At 41.7% G+C, this 27586-nt stretch overlaps 1 protein-coding gene across 1 annotated transcript in view; it reads right to left on the bottom strand.

The window, feature by feature from the left end:
- Positions 1 to 10792: 10792 nt before the first annotated feature.
- smpd3 (sphingomyelin phosphodiesterase 3) overlaps positions 10793 to 27586 on the bottom strand; it is a 57515-nt gene continuing 40721 nt past the window's right edge. The window contains exons 3-8 of the mRNA XM_062546542.1: positions 24842 to 24917; positions 20654 to 20812; positions 17847 to 17936; positions 16214 to 16277; positions 13723 to 13885; positions 10793 to 10987 (exon numbers count right to left, since the gene is read on the bottom strand). Of these exons, the coding sequence (XP_062402526.1) occupies positions 10886 to 10987; positions 13723 to 13885; positions 16214 to 16277; positions 17847 to 17936; positions 20654 to 20812; positions 24842 to 24917 (654 nt within the window). The 3' untranslated portion in view covers positions 10793 to 10885. The remainder of the gene's footprint in view (positions 10988 to 13722; positions 13886 to 16213; positions 16278 to 17846; positions 17937 to 20653; positions 20813 to 24841; positions 24918 to 27586) is intronic.

The raw sequence follows: 27586 nt of genomic DNA, 5'->3' as shown, positions 1-27586 counted from the left end.
CAAAACCGGATTATGAACGTGCCTTGCCATAGAGAAACACATGATAACGTTGGATTATGAACAGGCTACTACTATGCCACAAAAAAAAAAAAAAAAAAAAAAAACATGGGGTAAGTGGAGCTAAAGTTATTATTTTGCTGTCACTTCGTCTGTTTTAGATAAGGTTGTAGGCTATTTGGTAGGCCTATCTGTGGATAGCTCTGTGTCTCCTTTTTCATCGTACATGCGTACATGTCTAATCGCGGGTCCATTTAGTAAATCAAACGAGAGTAGCGGTAGCTTAAGCTATATTACATTATTATTTGTTTGTCACTTCATCTGTTTGTATAACACTAAAGGATCGATGTATTTGGTATCAATGGAAAGCTCTGTTTCTCCTCTTTCATCTGATATGTGTAACATGCCTCTGCGATCCCGGTTGCGCTGCAAATGGCCGTCGCCGTTGTTTTCTGCATCGTTTGTGTACATGTAAGACATTGACAGCAGCACTTTGTTTAAATTTTTTTTTACTGGGGCACAGCTTATTTTTACTGGGGCACGTGCACGTAAAACATGCCTAGTGACGCCCCTGAGTGAAGCGTCTTCTACTCTCACTGCTTACTGTCTCTGCTTCTTCTTCCTTGTCGAATTTCTGTCGCTCTACATACGTTATCTGGTATAACTGATACGATTGGCTATGAATCTCGCGCAAGGCAGCATGGGAATGACCAGGCGCGTTTGATAGACATTCGTAGCGCCCAATAAACGGCTCTAGGCATTTGTAAACCAAGCCTCAAATACGAGAAAATGCACTACTAGTTTCCAGACCAGCATCTCATTGAGATGTGGTCACGTCAGCCAGGCTATGAAAAAACGGTTTGTTTCTTTCGTTTTCCGTTCTTTAGTAATCGTCAGTAGAACATGGGTTAGTTTTGCTAAAAACACCTGTTTTTGACCAAAAAATGGAGAAAACTATCTTTTTGTGAAAAAACGTTAGCGTTTCAGTAGTATGTCAACCACGATTGCACTGTTATCTCGTCAGTCTCGTCAAGGTTGCTAAGGACTCTGGTCTGGTCTGGTCTGGTCTGGTCTGGACTTAGCAAGCTAGCACTAGCAAAGTTGTTGTTAGTCTATATAGCAATATCCAATGTAAATGGATCATACCGTTCACATGTTTTCCATCCTTGATGTAAGAAGTAAGCATATTTATTCCCTGCACCGTGTGCAAACTAGATCCACTATGGTCGATCTTCAGTGTTAGCTTGTTGCATGCTGGTTCCTTTCATCTCCGTCAAACAGAAGCCGTGACCAGCGACCGCTCTTCACTGGTTGTCTAGCGTTCGACCTACTCATGGTGCTACTTCAGCACGCTACAAAACAAAGAAACGCTCGACTTCTTGATTTCTCATCTTACTCTGGGCCCATAACCTGGGGGGTATTTCACAAAACCAAGATAGGGGATTTAGACAGGCTTACTGGGTTATCCTGGATGAACATAGCCTTGACTTGGTTTCACAGAAGAGATCACATATAAGTTACCATGGGAATTTATACTTGGAAGCTAGCCTGCTCCCGACCAGGCTAACAGCCAAGCTAAGTTAATTCTAATGGTAATTACATTATCTGATTGGTTCTGCTAGCCGTCAGTCAAATCAGACCTCCATGCGATTTTTTCAAAGAGCTGTATTCCATTTATATTATTTGCTACTTGTATTTACTCGCAAAACACAGCAGAATGGCTGCCTTTACCATATGGGTGTCATTTAAATTATGGTGGCCTTATAATACTCGTTTGCTTCTTTTTTGACGGACGTTTGATGAATAGCCTACTGTAGTAATTGGTTGGAAGTGGAGGGGACATTTCTCGAAGGTGTTTTCAACTAATTCGGCTTTTCAGACAAATTAAGATAATATAGGACGTACTTTGTGCATCTTTGCGGTGGCAAAGAGCTCTCTTAATGACGTTGCGTGCTGAGACAAGGAAGCTCTCACACGTGGGTGCATACGTACATTTGCATTCAGTTGATCTGCCACACCTACTCCCGCTATGTAACAGAAATACTCATGATTCCCATCCAAAAAAGTACAACTTTACCTCGTTGTTAGTCTATATCAAAAGTGGTTGTTCACTTTGTGTGCAAGACGCTATTTTTCGCGTCTTTTTTATTCCCACCGTGAGTTATTTGGGGGAGAAACGAGAACGCGCACACATACCGAATAACTTACACCTGTCTTGACCTAGCCGCCTCAACTCATCTGCGCTCAGCATTAGTGAAACGTATTTAGCATGTTTACTTTGACCAGGCTTGGTCAACCGCGTGTGTCGTCACTTATCTTGGATCTACTTACTCTGGTTTTGTGAAATAGGCCCCTGTTCACAGAGTAGACGCAACGACATGACTGACTTGCAACTCACAGCTGCAGCTGTGTTCACTCAAGGTGATTTATTGAAGACCCAATTCATGACCACACCCACATTAATAATCACAAGTGTCAAAGTTCAATCAGTTCATTCACTCAGTCAAAAAGCAATCAATAAAGAAAACGAAAACAACAACATTATCGCATTTGCGACTTTAACAAAACAAAGACATAATGCGCATTGAGAGCACACCGTTAACACCCTGCGCCGCGTGCAAACTAGATCCACTATGGTCGATCTTCAGTGTGTTAGCTTGTTTTATGTCTCTACATGCCCACTCTGCAGGCAGATACTAATCATCCAAATAGCTTGGTTTCACTCTGTGTCACAATGCTACTTCAAAATTCGAAAATAGCGTTCGAAATTCAGATGGAGGGCAGGGACTGAAATAGCTGGATCAGGAGCCGGTTGCACAAAGCACCTTCGGTTAACATGTTCCCTCAAAATCTGATGTAAGGACCATTAAATCGTTTGCACAAACAGTGTGGGGCTATCAGTTAGGGCGTAATCAAAGTATGGCCGAGTCCAATTCATCATAACGAACGTACAGCCTATTCAGCCGATACACTGACCCGTGTTCCCCCGCTGATACATTGATGCGCGGTCAGGCTACTGATTTCACCGGCAGTCAATTTGTGAGTTATCTTACCGTCTCGACTTGGACCACCGTACTTTCCGCAACTGTGCGCTACCAGCCGTAGGCAGCAACTATCTGTTTTTAATGCAACAGGGTCAGTCTGTGGTGTCAGACGTCTTCCACACGTCTGCAGCGTAGGCTCATTCATAACGTCTAAAATGCACCGTCTCAAACGCCTGTAGGCGATCATTAATTTGTAAATAATAAATACATCAATTCAGTTAATTTGTAATCATGAAAGCAAGATAATGACGCATGACGCGCCTCTTCTGGATGAAAGAAACACCTTTCAGGAAAGGGAACAGACCTCAGGCAAGTTGTCTAAATTGTAGGCCTGAGGCTGTTTGACCTAAATATGTAGGCTAGCCTATTCGTTGTGAGTGATATCATTGTGTTAATCGTCAATTCCATACAACAGGAGAGCTATAACTTCAGTCTGTGCAAAACTCGTGCAGTCAATGAACGACGTACAGTAGGCTACTGCAAGCCTAGGCTATCCACTGAGCGCTACGCCATGGTCAACAACTAAATTGCAAAAAATGATTAAATAACTAGGCTATGAATCACAGTCAGTCCGACTCATTTGATTGCATGTCATAAATGAAATGGCAATACACATTTAATGACGAATAGTATTTATTAAATGGAAGGACCTCGTCAGTCAATGTCAATAATGTAACTTCTATTTCGAATTTATCTATTTCTAATTTTCTGAAGCAATTTATCTATTTCTACATCTCTGAAACAGCAAAACTTCTTATTGGAGAGCCAACACGTCCTCTGTTGATTCAATGGTTCGTCGTTGTTCCTGTAATGAAAAGAAAAGGAAACAAAAGCCTAATTAGGTCTGGTGACATTAGCTCGTAGCTGCACTGCAACGAGATGTAGAGTAGGCTAGGCTGAGCACAGAGTTATGAGACATTACTGTGTCACATAGCAGATTATACGGTTATTGCAACATCTAGAGAAATGTGCGAAGTGGCCAGCGGGGTATAAGTTTGTTTGACATTATGTGTGCAAGCACAAAAGTTAGGCCTGGGTCTCAGTCCACCCAAGCCTAAATCGCATATGCCGAGTAGTGAGAACATCTGTATTTGATACGATATGTTTAGGATTATAATATGTAGTCTTAACATTTTAATAGGAAACACAGTAGCACCAATAACTTACTTTTCCGCTGGGCTGGCGGAGGATAGACAGGATGACGGGCACTATCGCTTCACTCCTCATTTCGTTGACTGGCTCACTGCCGAAGAAGGTCTGACTCACTGCAGAAGGTTTTGATGGTTAGCTATACAGTCATAACACTACGGTCAAGATAACGCATTTAATTAGACTGTTATCAGACTACCTTTCTGATAGGACGCGCAGATCCTGTCCACCAGCACTGCCCATCACTGGGTGCGTCCAATGCATTATGTCAGCGACCATTGCAGCTGGAGCCCCCTGAATAAAATATATTCATAATTATGGAATAAACGTCGTTAGCAGGCCCAACATTAGGTAACCAGAATCGGGTTTTAGGTCTATGGTTATAAGCCAGCAAGTTTTAAACGGACGTCAGCTAACGTTGACTAGCTAACGTTAACGCTAACGGCAGATGATAGGCTACTATTATAATTCATATCCATAGCATAAAGAATGAAAGCAATATCAGATTAAAAGTTTGTTAGAGAAAAATGTAATCGCCATTACTGCTTACAAAAGACAAATTAAGAAGAGAATTATCTATGTCAATTAGGCCTACCAAGTCAGGCCATCCTTAAAAATATTCTTGTTTGCCGTAACCCGACCGACCCTGTCAATATAGGGCCGACCCAAACATTTATTTTTTTCCCCCTCTAGTCCGACCGACTTGCCGGTTGCAAATTGCGTTAAGACCGACCGATTTTTTTTTTAATTAGGCCTATTATTCTTCAAACACCCAATACAAATGCAATACAATAATATAATATTTTCTTAAGTATTGTGAATACAAATTGCCTACATACAAACGTAGGCTGCGTTCTTTCTTCCAAATAAAAACCTGTGGCGTCATATGTTTATGTTTGTCATGCGCTATGCTTCCAGTCTCATTCACTGCAGTGGTTCGCGCTTGACTGTAGCCTAATGGCTGCGGCTGTAGCCAAGAAAATGTTCGTGGTTGACGTCAAAACTTATACTATTTCGGGCACTATTATCCACCTGAAAACGCATTAAACACTTGAACATTTAGATGACTTGGCACGAAGTTATGTCCAGATATTTTCCCGGACCCACCCCTTCTCCCCATCCGTGTAACGGTGACCGTGGCTTAAGGTTTTGGTGGAAGAAACTCAAAAAATTGAGGACGTGCCAGCATTAAGTGGTTTCTTTTGGATTGAAACATCTAAGTGACCCGTTAAGGGATCGTTCTACTACAGGCTAGCAAGGACAGCTATTCTTCAAGTGGTTAAGAACTAGCCACTGGTGGAGAAAAGAAAGCAACGTAATGTCTCTGATTTGTAGCCTAGGTTGCATTGACACGTCGTAGCGGTGGATGCAAGTAAACCGTATAATCTAGTTACCAATAAAATCATTGAAATTAACATATTATTTTTTTCATAATATATTTTCATATGATATATTTTTTGTTTACTTCTCTGGCAGTAGGCTACAGCATATTTAAAGCTATAGCCTACATTTTAGTCAAGTCAAGTTTATTTGAATAGGCCTAGCACATTTTATACACAGAGGTCATTCAATGTGCTTTAGACACAAAGCAAATAGTAACAAATAAAAGCAGAGAAGGGCAATATAGTCAAAGAATAATTCAAAAGGTAAAGATCATTATAAAGCAAGAATTTAAGCAAGAGTGTTTGTGTGTTGTTACAACTAATTGGATCTAGTCATAGAGTGCAGATAACATACGGTTAATGCACCCTCTATAAAGTTTGCTGATTTTTGTTAAGTCACGTTCAGAAATATTACTATATTGCCAAAAGTATTGGGTCACCTGCCTTGACCCCCATATGAACTTCAGTCACATCCTATTCTTAATCCATAGGGTTTAAATGACATTGGTCCACCTTTTGCAGCTAAAAGAGCTTCGACTCTTCTGGGAAGGCTTTCCAAGGTTTAGGAGTGTGAGTCACACACTGATGTTGGACGAGGAGACTGGCTCTCAGTCCCCTTTAATTCATCCCAACGGTGTTCTATTGGGTTGAGGTCAGGCGCAGGCCAGTCAAGTTCTTCCACACCAAACTCTGTCATCCATGTCTGTATGGACCTTGCTTGGTGCACGGGTACACAGTCATGCATATAGGCTACCTTGTGGAAAGCCTTCCTAGAAGAGTTGAAGCTGTTATAGCTGCAAAGACTGGACCAACGTCATATTAAACCCTATGGATTAAGAATAGGATGTGACTGAAGTTCATATGGGGGTCAAGGCCGGTGACCCAATACTTTTGGCAATATAGTGTGTGTCGTGTGTGTGTGTGTAATGTATGTACATATAACATGCAAATATTTTTTCATTATTACCAACAAAATCGCCGTGACCAAAAATGTACTTTTTTTTTTTACCTTGAATCTTGAAAAAAAAAATATTTGCCTACCTACCGACCCAATTTTTTTGGGGGGGGGCTGTTACTGCAAACAAACATATTTTTAAGGATGGCCTCATGTAGACCTAGGCTACTGTATAACGATAACTTTTATGGGCAATCTAAGCAGTTATGCCTAGTCAGTTAACGTCATCTTTTGTAGCTTATGCAGCTAATAAACATAGCGTAAAAGTATTTTTTTTAAAACGTACCTGTTCCATTTGATTCACTCCCAAGGCAGGACATCTCCTTCTTGGCCATAACCGTTAGATTTTCTAACTTTGTTGTAACCTCCTTCATGTAGCTAGCACACTCCTCTTCACCTCACCACCGTAGGCTACTTCTTGCACTTTTGCGGCGATTTCCTCCCAATTTCTTTGTTTTACCGTTATATGTGAGCCGAATTTGCTTTTCAATATAGTTTTTCATTTGTTGTATTCCTCTAGAAGGATTATTTTTTCGTCCTCTGGCCAATTTGGCTTCATTGCCTTCTTTTATTGGGTCTATATCAGTACAATACAGACTGTCTGCAACGGTAGACGGTGGTCCATTGTTTACTTCCTGCCCTCCATCTCAAATCGTCCCGCCGTGGCGCGTCATAATAATCACGTGATTGAAACCAAGCTATGGCACTCCTTCCATCTAGCGGGTCGGATCGCTAGTACAGTCTGTTTACAAGCCTGAAACTCTGCCAGATCGTTCCCAAGCCCATCCATGAGCCCTCCCCATTGAAAATTGCAATTGACGTCTATAGACATCAATAGCAGGCAACGTATGTGTCTAAATTGACGTTTAAAGACATCATTGGCAATGAATGAGTTAACAAGCTGATCAACCAGCAAACCACCTTTAGCTGGTCAGGCTGTTTTTTTCAGCAGGGATGTGAGAGGGTGTGATACTGTAGTCTTCTGATGTATGGGTGGCATTGAATGTCTTCTGATCTATGCGTGGCATTGTCAATAGTCTTCTGATGTATGGGTGGCATTATCAATAGTCTTCTGATGTGTGGGTGGCATTATCAATAGTCTTCTGATGTATAAGTGACATTATCAATAGTCTTCTGATGTATGGGTGGCGTCATCAATAGTCTTCTGATGTATGGGTGGCATTATCAACAGTCTTGTAATAGTCTAGTTAGGGGTTAACCCTGATGTTATCAATTGAGAAAAACTGAGTTTTGGGGAGGCAGCGCTAAATAAATCTTTCAATCAGATCTTTTTAAACCTTTTAACCAATTAGATCTTTCTAAACCTTTTAACCAATCAGAGGCTAAGGCAAACTATTATTCAGTCAACTACTGCTATGTCAGCAAGAATCCCAAAATGACTCACAGGTTATTTACATTTGCTGGGTTGTGGGGTTGTGTCCTTAACTCCACCCCTGTTAATCATGATGGGTCTCTCTAGGGCTTCTCTGGAAGACTGATCAAGGGAAACAGTAAGGCCTCAACATCTGTTTAAAAAAATTGTAAACTTTCCAGTCGGTTAAATCCCTCTTACACATACTGTGTCAGAGTGACACATACACACACGCTCACGCGCGCATGCATGCACACGTGCACACGCACACACACACACACACACACACACACACACACACACACACACACACACAGATGAGCTATACCACGCAGTGTTATGCCAAAGAAATGACAAAGAGGCTGTAGAAAAGGGAAGTTCTATTTTTTATTTTGTAAGGCAGAATAAAAGAAGCCGTTCACCCCGTTTGCAGAGAAAGGTCTCCACACTCACTTGGAAACTCCATGAGCTTACACTGCTCACACCATGACACGTTCATTAGATTGCTTTCTTCAAAGTAAACAAACGTGGAAAAGAATTAAACAAGGAATGCCAAAACACCAACTATAAAGACATATTTCTTCAAACAATATGACAAGAGACAAAATATGAAAAGACGGCGAAATGTGTCCAAATGATAAAAAGGTAGAGTGACAGAGTTAAGGGAAAGGTTGTGCAGAGAAGCGTAGTAGTTTACACACCACATGCACCTCAACAGCAGCGCCCCCCAGTGACCTTTAACCTTTTCCTCCCTGTCAGGGTCAAAAGGTCGGGGGTTCCGCCCTAGTCTACTTAACTACAGCATACAGCCAAGCAAAGCCTTGTAGGACATGGATTTGACTCCAATCTTTTTACCTTTAAAAAGCACAAATATAATGTCTACTAATAATATTAAGAATGATAATTATAATCGCAGTAATATAATAATACATATTGTAGAAACAAGTTGGGTGAGTAGAAAAAGCATTCAGCTGGCAGGTCAGTTGACAGTTCTGACGAGGAGCATCAGATACTTCAGGCATCATCAGTGACCCAGAGCAAACACGTGTGTGTGTGTGTGTGTGTGTGTTTGTGCATGTGTAAACATTGTCATCCAGCTGTCACTCAGAATTCAGCAGTAGACATTGAATAAAAACTACAACAGTGTGGCGCCAGACCGAATGAGCTGCAGACTGATCTCTGATTGGCCACGCTGCCCTGTGTCCCGCCCTCTCTGGGAACCCAGAGTGCAACACCATGGGCTGAGCAGAGCTGATTGGCCACGCTGCCCTGTGTCCCGCCCTCTCTGGGAACCCAGCGGAGTGCATCACCATGGGCTGAGCAGAGATTTGCACGAGTCCTGTGAATTCATGTGTGTGCGTATGTGTGTGGATTTATGTATCTATGCATGCAAGGGTGTTTATTTAGTTGTGTTTGGGTATATGCATGTGGGGTTGTATCTGTGTGCATATGTGTGTGTGGGGGGTGTAATTTCAGACTGGCGTTTGACATGCAGGCACAGTTTCCATGGCAGCATCATTTTGGGGTGGGATGACATGCGTATGGCCTATGATGGCCTCAGGAGTGGGGCCAGCACTCAGGATTAACCAGGTGATGGATTACCCAGGTGATAGGATTAACCAGAGGGTTGGGACTCAGGATTACCCAGGTTGATGGCTAGAGGGCCAGGTGATGGCGTGGTTCTGGGGCTCACCAAGGTATGTCTAGCCTGCCTTCCCTTCTCCAGTGCTCAGCTTCCTGGCTCACAGGATTCTCACCCCTTCAGTCCTGCAGAAGAGCACAGCACTGGAGTGGGCTCAGCTCTGGGCACAGCAGACTCCACTGCAGGGACGCTGAGATAGAAATCCAAGGTCTCTTTTAAGAAACGCGTAGAAAAAAGACACTTCAGTTAGCTCCTTTGGATGAAGCTGGGGTCGGTGGAGGAGGTTGAGAGATGGCCATCATGCCAAGAGCGCGTATCAAGCAGGACCCCCAAAATACACACTCCGTAACCATGACAACACAGAGAGGTGCTATGACAACACAGAACTCCACCCCTTACACCCCACACCCATTTATCTCCAAGAGATTACACATCTGAATGGCATACACACAAATCTGACATACAATTCAATAAAGTAAAGTACAGGAAATCATTCAGCCATTTATATAAACTATTAGTATTTTGTTAAAAATTCATAGATATGGGATCCAAAAAGATCACATGTTCAGTAAAGTCCAAAGGAGAGTATCTGTGTCTTCAGTCTCTGTGAGGATACACTCAAAAGGCAGTGTGTATGTATGTGTGTGTGTGTGTGTGTGTGTGTGTGTTCTCATGGTGTGGTTATCTTAGAGTCGTCAGTCAACTAGCAGGTTTCCCACAGCCACGGGAATCATTGAGAAATCATGACATTAAAATCCCATTATAAGACCTGGAGAAATCATGATATTAAAATCCCATTATAAGACCTGGGCAACCACATAAAATTCATCAAATACACTGAATGTTTTGCAAAAGTCATGAGATTTGAATTTGTTGGTGTAAACTATCCCATTGAACTGAAGCGGTTGTTTAACTGCACCCTTCCTGTGGAATAAAGTACACAACCTTTTGCACCTGTTCAGTAGGGCCCAATAGTGTGAATGTGTGTGTGTGTGTGTGAAACCGTAGGTGTGAGTGTGTGAACCCGTAGGGGAACATGTGGAGCAGAATGGGCCGTAGGATAGCTGCTCACTCTGTCCACTGTGGTGTGATGAGACGGGTGTGTGTGTGTGTGTGTGTGTGTGTGTGTGTGTGTGTGTGTGTGTGTGTGTGTGTGTGTGTGTGTGTGTGTGTGTGTGTGTGTGTGTGTGTGTGTGTGTGTGTGTGTGTGTGTGTGTGTGTGTGTTTGTTTGTTTGTGTGTGTTTGTTTGTGTGTGTGTGTCTCTGCGTGTATGGAGGTGTGTGTTGTGTGTGTGTGTGTGTCTGTCTGTCTGTGCGTGTGTGGAGGTGTGAGTGTGTGTGTTCCTACGGCTCTTCTTCGCCGGTGGCCACGGCTAGTCTGATGGCCACAGACATGTGATCAGTGAGTCCAGCCAGCTGTGTGATGAAGCTGAACTCCTCAATGTCCTGCAGGGGGCGACAAATCCACACATCACATGGGGGTCAGAGAGTATAGATTATATATATATTATATATAGAGTAACCCTAACCCACACATCACATGGTCAGAGAGTATATATTATATATATATATATTATATACAGTATAGAGTAACCCTAACCCACACATCACATGGTCAGAGAGTATAGATTATATATATATTATATATAGAGTAACCCTAACTCACACATCACATGGTCAGAGAGTATAGATTATATATATATTATATATAGAGTAACCCTAACCCACACATCACATGGGGGTCAGAGAGTATAGATTATATATATTATATATAGAGTAACCCTAACCCACACATCACATGGGGGTCAGAGAGTATAGATTATATATATATTATATACAGTATAGAGTAACCCTAACCCACACATCACATGGTCAGAGAGTATAGATTATATATATATTATATATAGAGTAACCCTAACTCACACATCACATGGGGGTCAGAGAGTATAGATTATATATATATATTATATATAGAGTAACCCTAACCCACACATCACATGGTCAGAGAGTATAGATTATATATATATTATATACAGTATAGAGTAACCCTAACCCACACATCACATGGGGGTCAGAGAGTATGGATTATATATATATTATATACAGTATAGAGTAACCCTAACTCACACATCACATGGTCAGAGAGTATAGATTATATATATATTATATATAGAGTAACCCTAACCCACACATCACATGGGGGTCAGAGAGTATAGATTATATATATATATTATATATAGAGTAACCCTAACCCACACATCACATGGTCAGAGAGTATAGATTATATATATTATATATAGAGTAACCCTAACCCACACATCACATGGTCAGAGAGTATAGATTATATATATTATATATAGAGTAACCCTAACCCACACATCACATGGTCAGAGAGTATTCATGGCTTTCACCAGGTTTCGTTAGAAAATCAAGCACCCTGATTATCAATGCAGACTGCATGGCGCTTGATTACTACACCTGTGGAAAGGGACCTGATGAAACCCATGAATAGAGGTCAGAGAGTATAGATTGTCAGATTACAGATCATGATGAATATCTCAATGTATATTCTAGATGTCAAGTGGTTGCCCTCATTTGAAAAGATAAACTAATAAAAATCAATCACAAAGAAGACAGAGGGCACTGCTTGTCCACCCTGAGCCAGTCAGGTGGTCCTCTGCTATCTAGTGATCCAGCCGGCATTTCCACCAGTTCTGAACCGCACCAAGGATGCGTCATCACCAGTTCTGAACCGCACCAAGGATGCGTCATCACCAGTTCTGAACCGCACCAAGGATGCGTCATCACCAGTTCTGAACCGCACCAAGGATGCGTCATCAATGGCTGTTGCATGCAAAACAGAAGGTAATGAGATGCATAAACGGGAAAAACTAGCTGTTTAAAATGCTAGTCAACGTCTGCAGTGTAATGCTAGTTGATGATAATAGTTGATATGGACGGAAAACTCATGCTTTTAGCCTTCTACCCTCTGAATGGCACAATGACACGCCCACTCCGGTTCGCAGGAAAAAAACAACTATTTTCTGGTTCAACCAAGGTGCCACGTTCCAAACCGACTTTTGTTTGGTCGAAAACGCTTGGAACGGAGCCGGTTCTGTCGGTGGAAAAAGGCTATCTGTGGAACTCCCACTGGATCTCATCGCTCTGGAAGAACTGGAGCCACTTAGGCACGGGTTACAAAGGCCCAATCCCAATCCCAATCCCAATCCCAATGTCCCTATCCGAAAATACCTATCTGAGCCCATGTGGCCTCTCATACTCACTCACTTAGCCTGAGATCAATTAAGTCTGTGAGTCCTTAGTCCTAGTCTTTAGGGCTGACACTGGGATTGGGCCAAAGAGGGTTTGGTGTTTTAATCAGCGGGTATAAGCCTGTCCAATGAGGGCTTGGTGTTTTAATCAGCGAGTACGAGCCTGTTCAATGAGGGTTTGGTGTTTTAATCAGCGAGCACAAGCCTGTAAAATGAGGGTTGGATGTTTTAATCAGCGAGTACCAGTCTGTCCTCTGGTCTCCAGACCAGGGGGTCAGGATTTGACTGATTAGCTTCGCCGATTAGCAAGGCACTTCCTCGTCGCCATTTTCCAGAAATACATCATGTCCGGTGCCATTTCTCCCGATTTCTCCTCATGCTGATTGGTGACTGTTCCACTCTCAGCTCATGCACAAGCTTAGTGTGGGCACGAACTCTCCTTCTGTACCTTACGTCAATCAGTAACCTGGCACTTAATTGGCTAAGTAAAACGGCACCGGAAACAAGCCCCTTGAAACGCCATGTTGAAGCCTGAAAAAATCGTTCAATTTTGGCACTTTTCACTAGCCTAGCATTCCTATTGAAATGAATGGGGGCGGGACTTGTTCACTTTCTCCAGTTCTTATAATACCTCCATGCTCCAGACTCCTAGGTCAGACTCAGTGGAGACTCTGTCCGCTGTAGAGGGCCAGTCTCAGTTCCTTCTATATGTAGTTGATGTTTACAGTGACAGTGTGTTTCTTTAGTACTCGCTGTGCCTCTATGTAGGTACCCCCCCCCCTTCATCCCTCCCCATGCCTTTATGTAGGTACCCCTCCCACTTCATCCCTCCCCATGCCTTTATGTAGGTGTCCCTTCCCCTTCATCCTCCCATGACGCTTTGCAACCCTTTTACGGGCTAGTACATACCACTTTCCACTCAGGCTGTAAGCCATCTTCACGGTACAAGATGTAATCGATCCTCCTGCCGTTGCCTTTGAGTGGTATTTTCCGGCCTTTCTGACTGTGGCACTGGTTTTTGCTCTTGGGATAGACTAAGTACTCTTTTCTTGCGTCCTCATTCTCCATCACCCTGCATTCAGGTCAGACACAATCATACGTTGTCACAATGCACTGTCAACATTTCACAACTGCACTGGTCAAGATGAAAACACAATGAACATAAAGACATCAAACGTGTTAATATATAATAAATCATAAATTGCATCATGTTACGAACAAACTAGCTTGACTAGTAAATAATATAAATATTGTGTTTCATGGTTTATGCACACCTGGGCCCGTATTCACAACGAAGTTTAAAGGAGCACACCATCATTTTTTCATATTAAACTATGTTATTCCCTTGAGATGGTCATGGATGCACCACGTTTTATTTTGTCTCACCATACTTGGTCGTGTGACTAGTCGTGTAACTGTATTTTAATAAGGGAAAACATGGAAGTGTTTGGTTGCTTCTAACTTCATCTCTGTTTGGATCCTAATTAATGCATTGGGCTAGCTAAGTGCTATCACCGTAGCGTCGCCCAACAGAGCCAGTGAGTGCACGCATTGAAATGTGAGAAGTATGTATCAACTCGTCTTAGTTATGGGAATAACATAGTTTAATATGAAACAACGGTGAAGTGTTGCTGTAACACTTGGAGGTCCGGGGCCTTTTCAGGCACTTTGAGGCAGTCAGCTATACCTTGAGATTTTTAAGTTTTTCATCTAACTAAAAACATCTTTGCAAAAGTGGCACATATGGTTATATTCTAGAGGTCCTCTTCAATAATTATATGAGAGTAAAGTGGATGTAATGAAATTACTTTTTATTATAATTCAGTGTAAACACAACTATTTAAAAAAATGATTTTCAAATGTCAGAGGTCAAAGGTCAAAAACACTATAAATATATCTAGCTAAGGCTTTTGAACCTTGAAAACAATGGTGTTGGCTACATATAAGTAAAAAGAACATTAAAAAATGTTATGTAGTTTTACTACAAATTGGAAAAAAAGTCAGACTAAATGGGTCACTTAGTGAGTGTCTCTTTCAAATGCAAATTAAGGTGAATGGGCATTTTGAAAGGGCCTGCAGCAGGTGAGAGGACTGAAATCCTGGGATTTTCTTTTATTGTTTTTACAAAGTGCCATTGATACATTCTCGTTTTAAACATATATATTTGGAAACTAGTTGATTAAAGGTTTCTAATGGTGTCACTTATATGTTTCTAGGACAAACCTTTGCAGAGATTGAGATGTGTGTTTGGAACAGTTTTTCAAATCCCCAGGGGGGGATTTAGACTCCAGGGCCCGTATTCACAAAGAATTTTAAGGCTAAAAGTATCTCCTAACTGGTGAATTTAGGAGAAACTCCTAAAAATAATGGGCGTGTCACTCCTAACTTTAGGACTCCTACATTTTCTCACTAAAAGTAATTCACAAAGCATTTTAAGCCTAAAAGTAGCTCCTAAGTCTAGAACAGCTTAAAAGAAGTCGAGAGGACTCCTAACTCACTAAGACCTATTCACAAACCGCTTCTAGTGGCATTTCACGTCGCGATGTAGTGAAATGAGCGTGCGGTTACAGGAGCTGTCATGCGAGGGAATAATTGTGCATTGCAACTAAGGGATGCAATAACGCCACCGACAATCAAAACCACCACTGCATGTAAACTAAATGTAACGTCTCATTTTAGGCCTAAATTAAATTCCATTGTTTCTCCTCTTTGCAAATGTAGGCTACGTGTTTTCATACAGATTAATTTAAAACATGTTGCAAAGATACTGCTCCAACTCGTCATCGTAGGGTAGGTTTTTGCAATCATTCCTACCTTATATCATCAGCCAATCAAGGTGGTCACTTTAAGCTCGTGCATGAGTTATAGGAGTTGTCATTTCTCCTTACTAAAAGTAGGTTTGAAAGACTTTGTGAATAACTTTTAAGAGGAAACTCCTAGCTAATATCTTTTAGTGCGATTTAGGAGTACTCCCTGCTGAAAAAAACAGCAAGAAACCAGCTTCGGCTGGTAGCTGGTTTTAGCTGGTGTAGTTGGTTAGGCCACCAGCTAGACATGCTGGCGTGACCATCTGAGGAAGCTGGTCGTGCTGGTGTGACCAGCCTCTCGTTTGGGATACAGCTGGTTTAAGATGGTCATGCTGGTGACCAGCCTGTCAAGCTTGACAAAGATGGTCAAGCTGGTTTTCTAGAATGACCAACATAAGCTGGCGTGGCCAGTAAAAACCAGCAATGTAGACCAGCAACACCAAATAAAATGACCAGCTTGAGGTGGTACGACAATCAAAAGCAGCTGAATTACCATTGTAAGCTGGGTACGAAGAGAACATGCTTTGTGAATACGGGCCCTGTTGCATACACAGTATTTAATGATCTTCACTGTGTGTGTGTCTATCACTTACTTCTGGAGACTCTCTGGTGAACTGACTTCCTCGTCGTAAAGTCCATCTGTGTCCAGTAGTGTACCTGGTCAAGAACAGATGTAGAGCATGTTTGATACCTTCAACAGTGTCATTTGGGACTTTTTCTATAAAATGTTTCTGGATGCGAGAGATACGTGTTTGAAAGACAGTAGGAGTAGCACGGTTCACAAAATTCACGGTTCATACCACGGTTTTAGGGTCACGGTTCAGTTCATTCCTCGGTTTAGAGTCACGGTTCAGTGCTGTATGGTTTTTGTTGTTATTTTTCCTATTTATCTTTAACAATTTCAATATTCTTCAGCAAACACTGGCACAGACCTTTTTTACTTTGGATTGTTTGGCAAATGTAGCCTATTGCCATAATTGTGTTCATTTTAATTCACTTAACACCTAGGATACATATCAAGACATGACGTATCATAATGATGTCATATGGTGGCGGCCATCTGGATTTTTAGAATTTTCATTTTCATGATTCATGAATTTTCACCATCAAATTTTCTTTTGCTTATTGTTTTTTTTTCCTGACAGACATAAACTTCATCAGGACATGAAAACACAAGAAGAACAAACATTGTACCATACTGAATGGTCAGGGAAATAGTAAATCAACAGTGTAAATCATAGGTAATAGCAAGATGATGGGAATGATGATGATGCAGCACTTTTGCCGTAGAAATAATGAATCCCACACACACCTTTCTCTTCTCTGTGTGTACAGTAACCTAGTCTGACAGGACACACACACACACACACACCTTTCTCTCGTACAATAACTGCTTATTCACTGGAAGTGGGTTAACAAGTCATTAGTTACAGTAGGTATTATTATATTATATGATTATATTGTATTATACTGTAGTTCCAGTATGTATTATTATATTGCATGACTATATTATATTATTACATATCTTTAGTTACAGTATATTTTCTTATATTATTACACTGTATGATTATATTATACTATCATAGTTACAGTACATTTTATTTTATTATATTATACTATTGCAGTTACAGTACGTATTGCTATATTACACTATTATATATCCAACTTACCCAGAGCCCATGGCTTGGGTCCTTATATTACACTATTATATTGCTATATTACACTATTGTATTGTATATTACACTATTATATTGTATATTACACTATTATATTGTATAGCACACTATTATATATCCAACTTACCCAGAGCCCATGGCTTGGGTCCTTATATTACACTATTATATTACACTATTGTATTGTATATTACACTATTACATTGTATATTACACTATTGTATTGTATATTACAGTAATATATATCCAACTTACCCAGAGCCCATGGCTTGTCCTCCCCTGCGCCCAGGCGACATGGGTCCTTATATTACACTATTATATTGTATATTACACTATTATATTGCTATATTACACTAATATATTGCTATATTACACTTTTATATTGTATATTACACTATTGTATTGTATATTACACTATTATATTGCTATATTACACTATTATATTGTATATTACACTAATATATATCCAACTGACATGGGTCCTTATATTACACTATTATATTGTATATTACACTATTGTATTGTATATTACACTATTATATATCCAACTTACCCAGAGCCCATGGCTTGTCCTCCCCTGCGCCCAGGCGACATGGGTCCTTGTATTGGGTGAAGAGTGCATGCTGCTGCTCCAGCTTATCCTCTGAGTGGAGGAGAGAAACAACAGCTAGATGTAGAGAAATAATAATATAAAGTAGAAATACAATTCCAAGGAACTACCAGTGCATGGAAATGCAAAAAAGTACAGATAGATGATGTAGATATGGTTACTAAGGTGTAGCTAGGGTAGACATGGTGGTTGCATGGTTTAATGAAAGTTCAGTGTGAAGGTAGACAGTTTAAAGCTTAAACATTCCAGTTCTAACTTAACTAATGATTTCTAACAGGTATGTTAAAATGTTAACTATGCTAACAATCCTATCCAGGTTGATTGGTTTACTTAGCTAATGATTTCTAACAGTTATGGTAAAAATGTTAACAATGCTAACTATGTTAACAATGCTAACCAGGTTGATCAGCTTACTTACAGTAGTTGATGATTTCTATGTTAACAATGCTAACCAGGTTGATTAGCTAACTTAGCTAATGATTTCTAGCAGAAATGCTAACTATGTTAATAATGCTAACCATGCTAACTTGCTAGTAAGGACTTTTATTTTGAAACAGTTCTAAGATAGTACACAGAGCACGTCATCATATAGATAATAATAGCTAGATAGTAAATAAAGCACTATCATATAGATAGCAATAGCTAGATAGTAAATAAAGCACTTCATCATATAGATAGCAATAGCTAGATAGTAAATAAAGCACTATTGTATAGATAGTAATAGCTAGATAGTAAATAAAGCACTTCATCATATAGATGGCAATAGCTAGATAGTAAATAAAGCACTTCATCATATAGATAGTAAGATAGAATAGAATAGTAGTTCAGTGTGTGTGTTCTCACCTGAGGAGCAGTGCACTGTATGTGTGTGTTTGTGTGTGTGTGTGTGTGTGTGTGTGTGTGTGTGTGTCTCACCTGAGGAGCAGTGCACTACATGTGTGTGTGTGTGTGTGTTCTCACCTGAGGAGCAGTGTATTATGTGTGTGTGTGTGTGTGTGTGTGTGTGTGTGTTATCTACGGTGGCCCTGAAGTACAAAACACAACACAAATAAGACAACACAACACATAAGACAACACAACACAAAGAGAGAAATCACGGCCCCGAAGTGCACAACACAACAAAAAAAGAGACAACACAACGACATTAACCAAAACGGAAGAGGTAGGTACCCTCGGGCCACATGAATCGTCGCTGATTGGACAAACGAACTGCTCTTAAATAAGCAAATTAATGTGTGAAGTTATAATTTTTCTTTGATTCTATGACAGTCAGTGTCATGCAAGTGTGAATATCAATACAATCTCCAGAATGTTAGCTTTCATTTGACACCAATATTATGCTTCTACTCAAAGGGGTTCTTGTGTAATAAGAGTTTTATTGTCAGTATGCACCATTAAATCTTCGAATTATTTCAGCCTGCATGTCTTTTTAAATCTTTTAATGAATGTTACGGGGACTTTACTAGGGTTTATTAAGTAAAGTCGCATATCACTGAAATCGTCTACCCCTTGGCTTCAACATTATCCGGTTTTCAATGACGAGGCATGTGGCTGACTAGTGCTGTCGTCATTCAAAGCTGGGGAGCCTGATTGACAGCTCTCTTGCCCAATCTCCTCCGGTTTCGAATATCTCGTCGCAGAAAGACATGTGGGGTAGTTACCACGGTAACCAGGGGGATCTCACGAAAATTACCATATATGGTATATGACGGTATCTAGAACGGTGACAGAGTTACAAGCTGTTTTACTTCCTGATTTCAATTAGCAGTCAGATGATTGGTTTCGAACTTGTTGCTTTTGTATAAGTTGGATTATACACCAAACATATTATGAATAAAACACAACGTGGATATTCCATTATGGGTTCTTATGGACATGTGAAGACCCAGCATGCTATTTTCTGCGGGCTGTACGTACGTGTCCCAGTTCTTTTGTCCAATCAGCGACGATTCATGTGGCCCGAAGGTACCTACCTCTTCCGTTGTGTTGTCTCTTAATTGTGTTGTGTTGTCTCTTTTTGTGTTGTGTTGTGTGATTTGCCGTTGTGTTGTGCACTTCGGGGCCGTGTTTTCTCTTTTTGTGTTGTGTTGTCTCTTTTTGTGTTGTGTTGTGTGATTTGCCGTTGTGTTGTGCACTTCGAGGCCGTTTTTTCTTTTCTTTGTGTTGTGTTGTCTCTTTTTGTGTTGTGTTGTGCACTTTGGGGCCGTGATTTCTCTCTGTGTTGTGTTGTCTTATTTGTGTTGTGTTTTGCACTTCAGGGCCACCGTAGTTATCACCTGAGGAGCAGTGCACTGTATGTGTGTTTGTGTGAGTGTGTGTGTGTGTGTGTGTGTGTGTGTGTGTGTGTGTGTGTGTGTGTGTGTGTGTGTGTGTGTGTGTATCACCTGAGGAGCAGTGCACTGTATGTGTGTTTGTGTGAGTGTGTGTGTGTGTGTGTGTGTGTGTGTGTTATCACCTGAGGAGCAGTGCACTGTATGTGTGTTTGTGTGTGTGTGTGTGTGTGTGTTCTCACCTGAGGAGCAGTGTATTATGTGTGTGTGTGTGTGTGTGTGTGTGTGTGTGTGTGTGTGTGTGTGTGTGTGTGTGTGTGTGTGTTCTCACCTGAGGAGCAGTGCACTACATGTGTGTGTGTGTTCTCACCTGAGGAGCAGTGTATTATGTATGTGTGTGTGTGTGTGTGTGTGTGTGTGTGTGTTCTCACCTGAGGAGCAGTGCACTACATGGGTGTGTGTGTGTGTGTGTGTTCTCACCTGAGGAGCAGTTGTCAAAATTGAGGTCGCCCAGGATGACGTCAAAAGCCACCTGGTCCTGGAGCCCCTTGTCCCCCACAGGGCAGGAGGTGGCCTTACGGAACAGCGTTCCCCACTCCAGCAGCAGGTCCAGCTGCTCACAGCGCACGGCCGCGTCTCCTGGACCCGCGGGCAGAGAGGGAGAGAGAGAGGGGGAGGAGGGGGAGGATGGAGGGAGAGACCGGGGAGAGGAAGGAGGACAAGGAGAGAGAGAGACATGGAGGGGGTTGGGAGGACAAGGATTGAGGGGGAAAGGAGTAAGAAGAGAATTATGTCAGGGACAAAACAAAAGATGGAGAAGGAGAAAGGTCAGAGTGAATGTCACTGGTACACACACACACACACACACACACACACACACACACACACACACACACACACAATAAATACCTTTCTTTTAACTGTCTGAGGGCTAAACAGGGTTGATACGAGTCATTAGTGAGTGTGATATAGGGTTTGTTTTTTATCTTGTTTAGTTCTGTGCTTTAGGTGCTGTGGGTATTTTATCTTTTGCTGTATTGTTGTGTGTCTTGTCCTTATGTATACTTGTCTGCTGGTTGGACAAATAATAAAGTTACCTTGACCTTGAAACAGGTGTGGGTGTGTACTGCTGAAAGTTAAGATTACAACTAAATAAACCAGAGTTGTTTAACTGGCAGGTTACAGCATCTCCATCTTTATTGGCACCCTAGTAATTGGGTCATTTTACAAAGTGATCTAGCAAGACTTGACGATAATGCCACCTAGTGATATACCCAAAAAATGGCCTGGTTTTAACCTGGCGTGCAGGCGTCACTGATTCAACTCAAAGCGGCAACCATCACAAGCTTAGTTTCGTTTTGAGTTATGATAAAATAACATATTGCATATTCCCAATATCTGTGTTTTGAGTTAAGATAAAATAACGGATTGCATATTCCCAATATCTGTGATTTTCAATTTGCACATCGTTGGAATGCCCACAGTCTTTAACATTTTCCCACAACATCACAATTTTGCTTTCAGTGTCATGTGACTGCATGGCTGGCTGAACAGTGTAATTAAAATAACGAATATAATAAATAATAAATAATTAAAATGGAAAAGTGCCATTAAGCAGTAGGTTCTCCTCTTTCTTTTTGCCTAAAAATAAATTTGGCAGACTTCTCAAGATACTTTGGAAATGGAAGTAAGCAACTAGCCACTGCAATACCCTGATGCAGCTCATTTCCATGACTCTACTGCAGCTCAACTCCTGCAGTTGCCGTGCCGTCTGTTTGTTTGCTTTCATTTCACTGACCAAAGTTCCGCTGGTGCGCATGTGGACAGATAAGGGCCGCTCTCAAACATAGATGGAAACAGGCAGTCCAAAAAATCGGATATTGGCAAGAAATCAGAATTGCGCTTCAAAGCCTGCCAGTGTGAATGCAGTCTTAGATGTTCTGACTTCACGCCTTTTCAAGGACATTTTTTTGCTGTCGTTTTGTCCCTTTATGTGCAATATAAATAAATTGACTTGACTCGACTCCAGACATTTACATTTGCAGTTAAATGACAAGAAAGGCTTTTCATGGCATGCCCTTTCAATAATCTGGTAGTATGGAGGTCACTTCTGGTGTTTTTTAGACTTAATGACACCAAGATGCGACCGGCAAGTCACATCTTGGGGTCATTAAGTCTAAAAAACACCCAGATGTGACTTGCCGGTGTATTGTCTTGTCTTTCCCATGTTAAACAATGACTTGGGCATTTGACCTCTGTGTTACTGTTCATATGCATTGAAGAGACAGGAAGCCAAGGATTACTGCTTGAAAGCTCATCAAGACTTTCTAGGGGTGCAAATAATTGTGGGATGTTAGTTTTGGTTTAGAATATACTATGACTATAAGGACTCTGTTCTTCTAAAACTAGATTTGAATCCCGTCAAGGTTGGATTTGTCATCACAATATTTTCACTGTCAAACGGATGTAAAGAAGATATAGCGCCAACAGATGAAACACCAAAATATGTTTTTAATCTCTATTGAATCTCTATTGAATCTATTAAATCTCTATTGAATCTCTATTTAATCTATTAAATCTCAATTTAATCTCTATGGAATCTCTATGGAATCTCTATGGAATCTCTATGGAATCTCTATGTAATCTCTATTGAATCTCTATGTAATCTCTATGGAATCTCTATTTAATCTCTATGTAATCTCTATTTAATCTCTATGTAATCTCTATTTAATCTCTATGTAATCTCTATGGAATCTCTATTTCTTATCTTTACCGGGGCACCAATAACTGTGGAGGGCACTGTGCTGTATGTCACCATAGAGGCAACCATGCTGTCAGCCTGATAGTACTCCTCCTCTTGAACCCATAGAGAGACAGACAGATACACACACACACACACACACACGCACGCACACACACACACACACACACACACACACACACACACACACACACACAAAGTCAGCCATCCAAAATCAGTCTCCACTTCATAAGTCCTATATAAGTGTCTCCCTAACACAAAATCAGTCTCCACTTCATAAAACCTATATAAGTATCTCCCAAATACAAAATCAGTCTCCACTTCATAAGTCCTATATAAGTCTCTCCCAAACACAAAATCAGTCTCCACTTCATAAGTCCTATATAAGTATCTCCCAAACACAAAATCAGTCTCCACTTCATAAGTCCTATATAAGTATCTCCCAAACACAAAATCAGTCTCCACTTCATAAGTCCTATATAAGTATCTCCCAAACACAAAATCAGTCTCCACTTCATAAGTCCTATATAAGTGTCTCCCAAACACAAAATCAGGTCTCTCTCTCTCTGCCCCACTCTATCCTTCCCTCATGATTCATGTATCCTCTAAAATAGCCATGCTGCTATAATTAGCTGGAGAACAGACTTGTGGAGGCACAGGGCTGTGTGTGTGTGTGTGTGTGTGTGTGTGTGTGTGTGTGTGTGTGTGTGTGTGTGTGTGTGTGTACAAGTGTGTGTGTGTGTGTGTTGAGAGGGTTGTCCTGAAATAGCAGGGAGATCTGTCTCTGTAAAGAATGAGTCCTAGAGACCGGATTGCTTTAAATAGGGCCTGCACAGTGTGAGCCTGTTGTCATGGGAACGTGAGAGGCCCACAAGTTTGGCCTGTGATGCTGTGATTCTTTATCTCCCAGCTGAAGCAGGAAACAAAGCAACCACAACACACACACTGTACCAGCACACACACACACAAACACATTACACACACACACACACACACACACACATACAAACACATTCAACACGCGCACACACACACACACACACACACACCAAGACGAGGCTCAACACACACACACCCAGACCACACCATGCTCAACATGCATACACACTCACACTACACTGGGCTCAACACACACACACACACACACACACACACACACAGTGAGACGGAAAAAGGGAGAGCGCGATACGGGGAGGTGAAAAGATGTGAGCAGACAGATGCCAGAGGAGCAGGAGGGGGAAGATGATGCTGTCAGCCCTGTTCAGTGTCTACTGCTGCCTCTGAGCCTCAAAGCACCGTGGATGCACTAGCACACACACACACACATACACCACTACAGACACACCAGCAAAGCACTATCAATACACACACACACACACACACACACACACACACACACACATACACACACCAGCAAAGCACTATCAATACATACACACACACACACACATACACACACACACACATACACACACCAGCGAAGCACTATGACAGACACGCACACACTAGTGCACTAATACAGACACACTAAACAGACACGCTAAACACAGACACACTGCTACAGACACACTAACACAGACACACTGCTACAAACACACTAACACAGACACACTGCTACAAACACACTAACACAGACACACTGCTACAAACACACTAACACAGACACACTGCTACAAACACACTAAACAGACAGTAATAGACACACCAAACGACACACTAACACAGACACACTAACACAGACACAGTAATAGACACACCAAACGACACACTAACACAGACACAGTAATAGACACACCAAACGACACACTAACACAGACACACTGCTGCAGACACACTAAACAGACACACTGCTACAGACACACTGTGTGTGTGTCTTTGTGTCTACTTGTGCTTGTGAGATGACCTACCCTCGATGGCATGCAGGTGTGTGCAGGTGATGTAGCCGACTACCCTCTGGCCCGCACTGGACGTCCCCACCTGCACCTGAGGGGAGCAGAACACAGCAGTGTCATGGAGACGGACAGCTGTTGTCATGGAGACGGAGAGCTGTTGACATGAAGCAGGTAGAAAGACTCACACAGACACATACTGTACATTACATTTAGTCCAGAAACTCACCTTAAAGGGTCAATGTATATCATGTTTTATATTTGTGTAACATTAAGTGCATCAATGTCCCTCATCCATTGGCTAGAATTGCATTATTGATGAATTATTTTTCAACTAAAACTAATTTACGCTCATCCCTTCAAGAACAAACAGCTTCAGGCCAGACAAGGATGTTTCTGGGGAGCGCCCAGTAGGACATCTTCCCCTCTCTCAGAAATATTAGTAGCTCATAAATATGAGTGTTTGCAAATACAGTGATCCCTCGCTATATCGCGGTTCACTATTTGCGGTCTCGCTGTATCGCAGATATTTTTTCTAGTGCTTTGTTGATCATTATCATCAGGCACATCTGCAGGTGTACGTCCGCATCCATCATCAGGCTACTCAATGAGAGAAAATGTCCCGTGTGTGTATTCACACCAAATCGACCTACCATACCTATACCTACCCAACTATGCACAGCATCCCATTAGCTGCCTGCCATTAGGCTATTTACAATTTTCTATTTGAAATAAAGTCAGTCAACACGTTATCAAAATTAACTCAATGCAGAGCTATCCACGCGCTCACATATAGTTTGAGCAGGAGAGATTACGCACGCAGGCACGCAACTAGGCTTGCCCACTTGGCTATCTACATGGTTATCAGCACAATGTGAAGTTAATTCAATAACTCAGTACTCATCATGGATATCGCAAGTTATTTTAAACAAAGAAAACAGAGAGGGTGGAGGGCGGAGGCAGCAAAGCTAATCCAGATGAGCAATTACAAGGTCAGAACGTTAGACTAGCAATAATGCCAGACGGTAGGCTAGATAACTTAGCCTTTATAGTGCTGAGTCCATGTCCATGAGTCCATTGTCCATGAGTAGGTCACTGAATTGTTGTGGTTGTATGTGGATGTTGTTATGCTATGTATGCTACTTTTTTGCTGACCAATGCACGGACCTAAAACCGAGAAACGGACAAATATTGTCCAACATTGCTAAATATTTTCGTGGGGGGCTGCTGGGTGTGCACTGTGTAAAGTTGGTCAGGCAGCCTTTACAAACGTTAGGACCACCCGCCGCCCATGGCCTTAAAACATCTATAGGCTAATAATTGTAAAAAAAATAAAAGTAAATAAAATAAAAGCTGCTACTTCGCGGATTTCAGTTATCACGGGCTATTTTTGGAACGTAACCCCCGTGATAAACGAGGGATCACTGTATTAGTATAAATACAAGTGTTTGTAAATATTAGTAACTCATGAATATGAGAACATGACCTTTGACCTCGTCCCTCCTGCTTCCATGAATATGAGAACATGACCTTTGACCTCGTCCCTCCTGCTTCCCACTGCCCTCCCACTCTACCCCCCCCCCCCAAATCTAACTGTGTGTTTGTAAAATCTCACTATGTGTGTTTCCGCCCCTCTGTGTGTGTGTTTGTAAAATCTCACTATGTGTGTTTCCGCCCCTCTGTGTGTGTGTTTGTAAAATCTCACTATGTGTGTTTCTGCCCCTCTGTGTGTGTGTTTGTAAAATCTCACTATGTGTGTTTCCGCCCCTCTGTGTGTGTGTTTGTAAAATCTCACTTTGTGTGTTTCCGCCCCTCTGTGTGTGTGTTTGTAAAATCTCACTATGTGTGTTTCCGCCCCTCTGTGTGTGTGTTTCCGCCCCTCTGTGTGGTGAGATCCAAATAGATGCTATCTGCTCAGTGAGGCTCAGACTCATAACTGTGAGCTTGGCCATGAATACTCTGATTGGCTGGAGATCACTCGTTTTGGAGTTATTTATTATTTTACTGTAGCCCAGCTGACACACTCCAGGGAGGAGAGGGAGGTGGGGAGGAGCGGGAAAGGAGGTGGGGAGGAGAGGGAGGTGTGAATCTGGGCTGAGAAGATGGAAAGTGTAACACTTGCTTCAGGGATTGCAGACTGGAATGAGAGAGGAGAGGGATGAGTGGAAGAGAGAGAGAGGAGTGGAAGAGAGAGAGAGGAGTAGAAGAAAGAGAGAGGAGTAGAAGAGAGAGAGAGATGAGTGGAAGAGAGAGAGAGATGAGTGGAAGAGAGAGAGAGAAGAGTGGAAGAGAGAGAGATGAGTGGAAGACAGAGATGAGTGGAAGAGAGAGAGAGAGAGGAGTGGAAGAGAGAGAGAGAGAGGAGTGGAAGAGAGAGAGATGAGTGGAAGAAAGAGAGAGGAGTGGAAGAGAGAGAGATGAGTGGAAGAGAGAGATGAGTGGAAGAAAGAGAGATGAGTGGAAGAGAGAGATGAGTGGAAGGGAGAGAGAGAAGACAGAGATGAGTGGAAGAGAGAGAGATGAGTGGAAGAAAGAGAGGGAGGACAGGGGTGAGTGGAAGAGAGAGAGGAAGAGAGAAATACATCTCCTATCGAGAAGTCCCAGATCCTTGTGTGAAGCTCAGCGAACTACAAGGATCTGGCGAGAGTCAGGTTAATCATCTCTGGCCCCAGCTTGAAAAACAAAAAAACAAAAGATTTAGCCTAGTTTACTGTATAACTTAAACAAGGTGATCTTTATCGTTCTGTAGCTTAGAGTACAGCA

This window comes from Sardina pilchardus, chromosome 10, assembly GCF_963854185.1.
Source record: "Sardina pilchardus chromosome 10, fSarPil1.1, whole genome shotgun sequence".
NCBI classification, from domain to species: domain Eukaryota; kingdom Metazoa; phylum Chordata; class Actinopteri; order Clupeiformes; family Clupeidae; genus Sardina; species Sardina pilchardus.
This window is presented reverse-complemented; position numbering and strand designations above follow the sequence as displayed.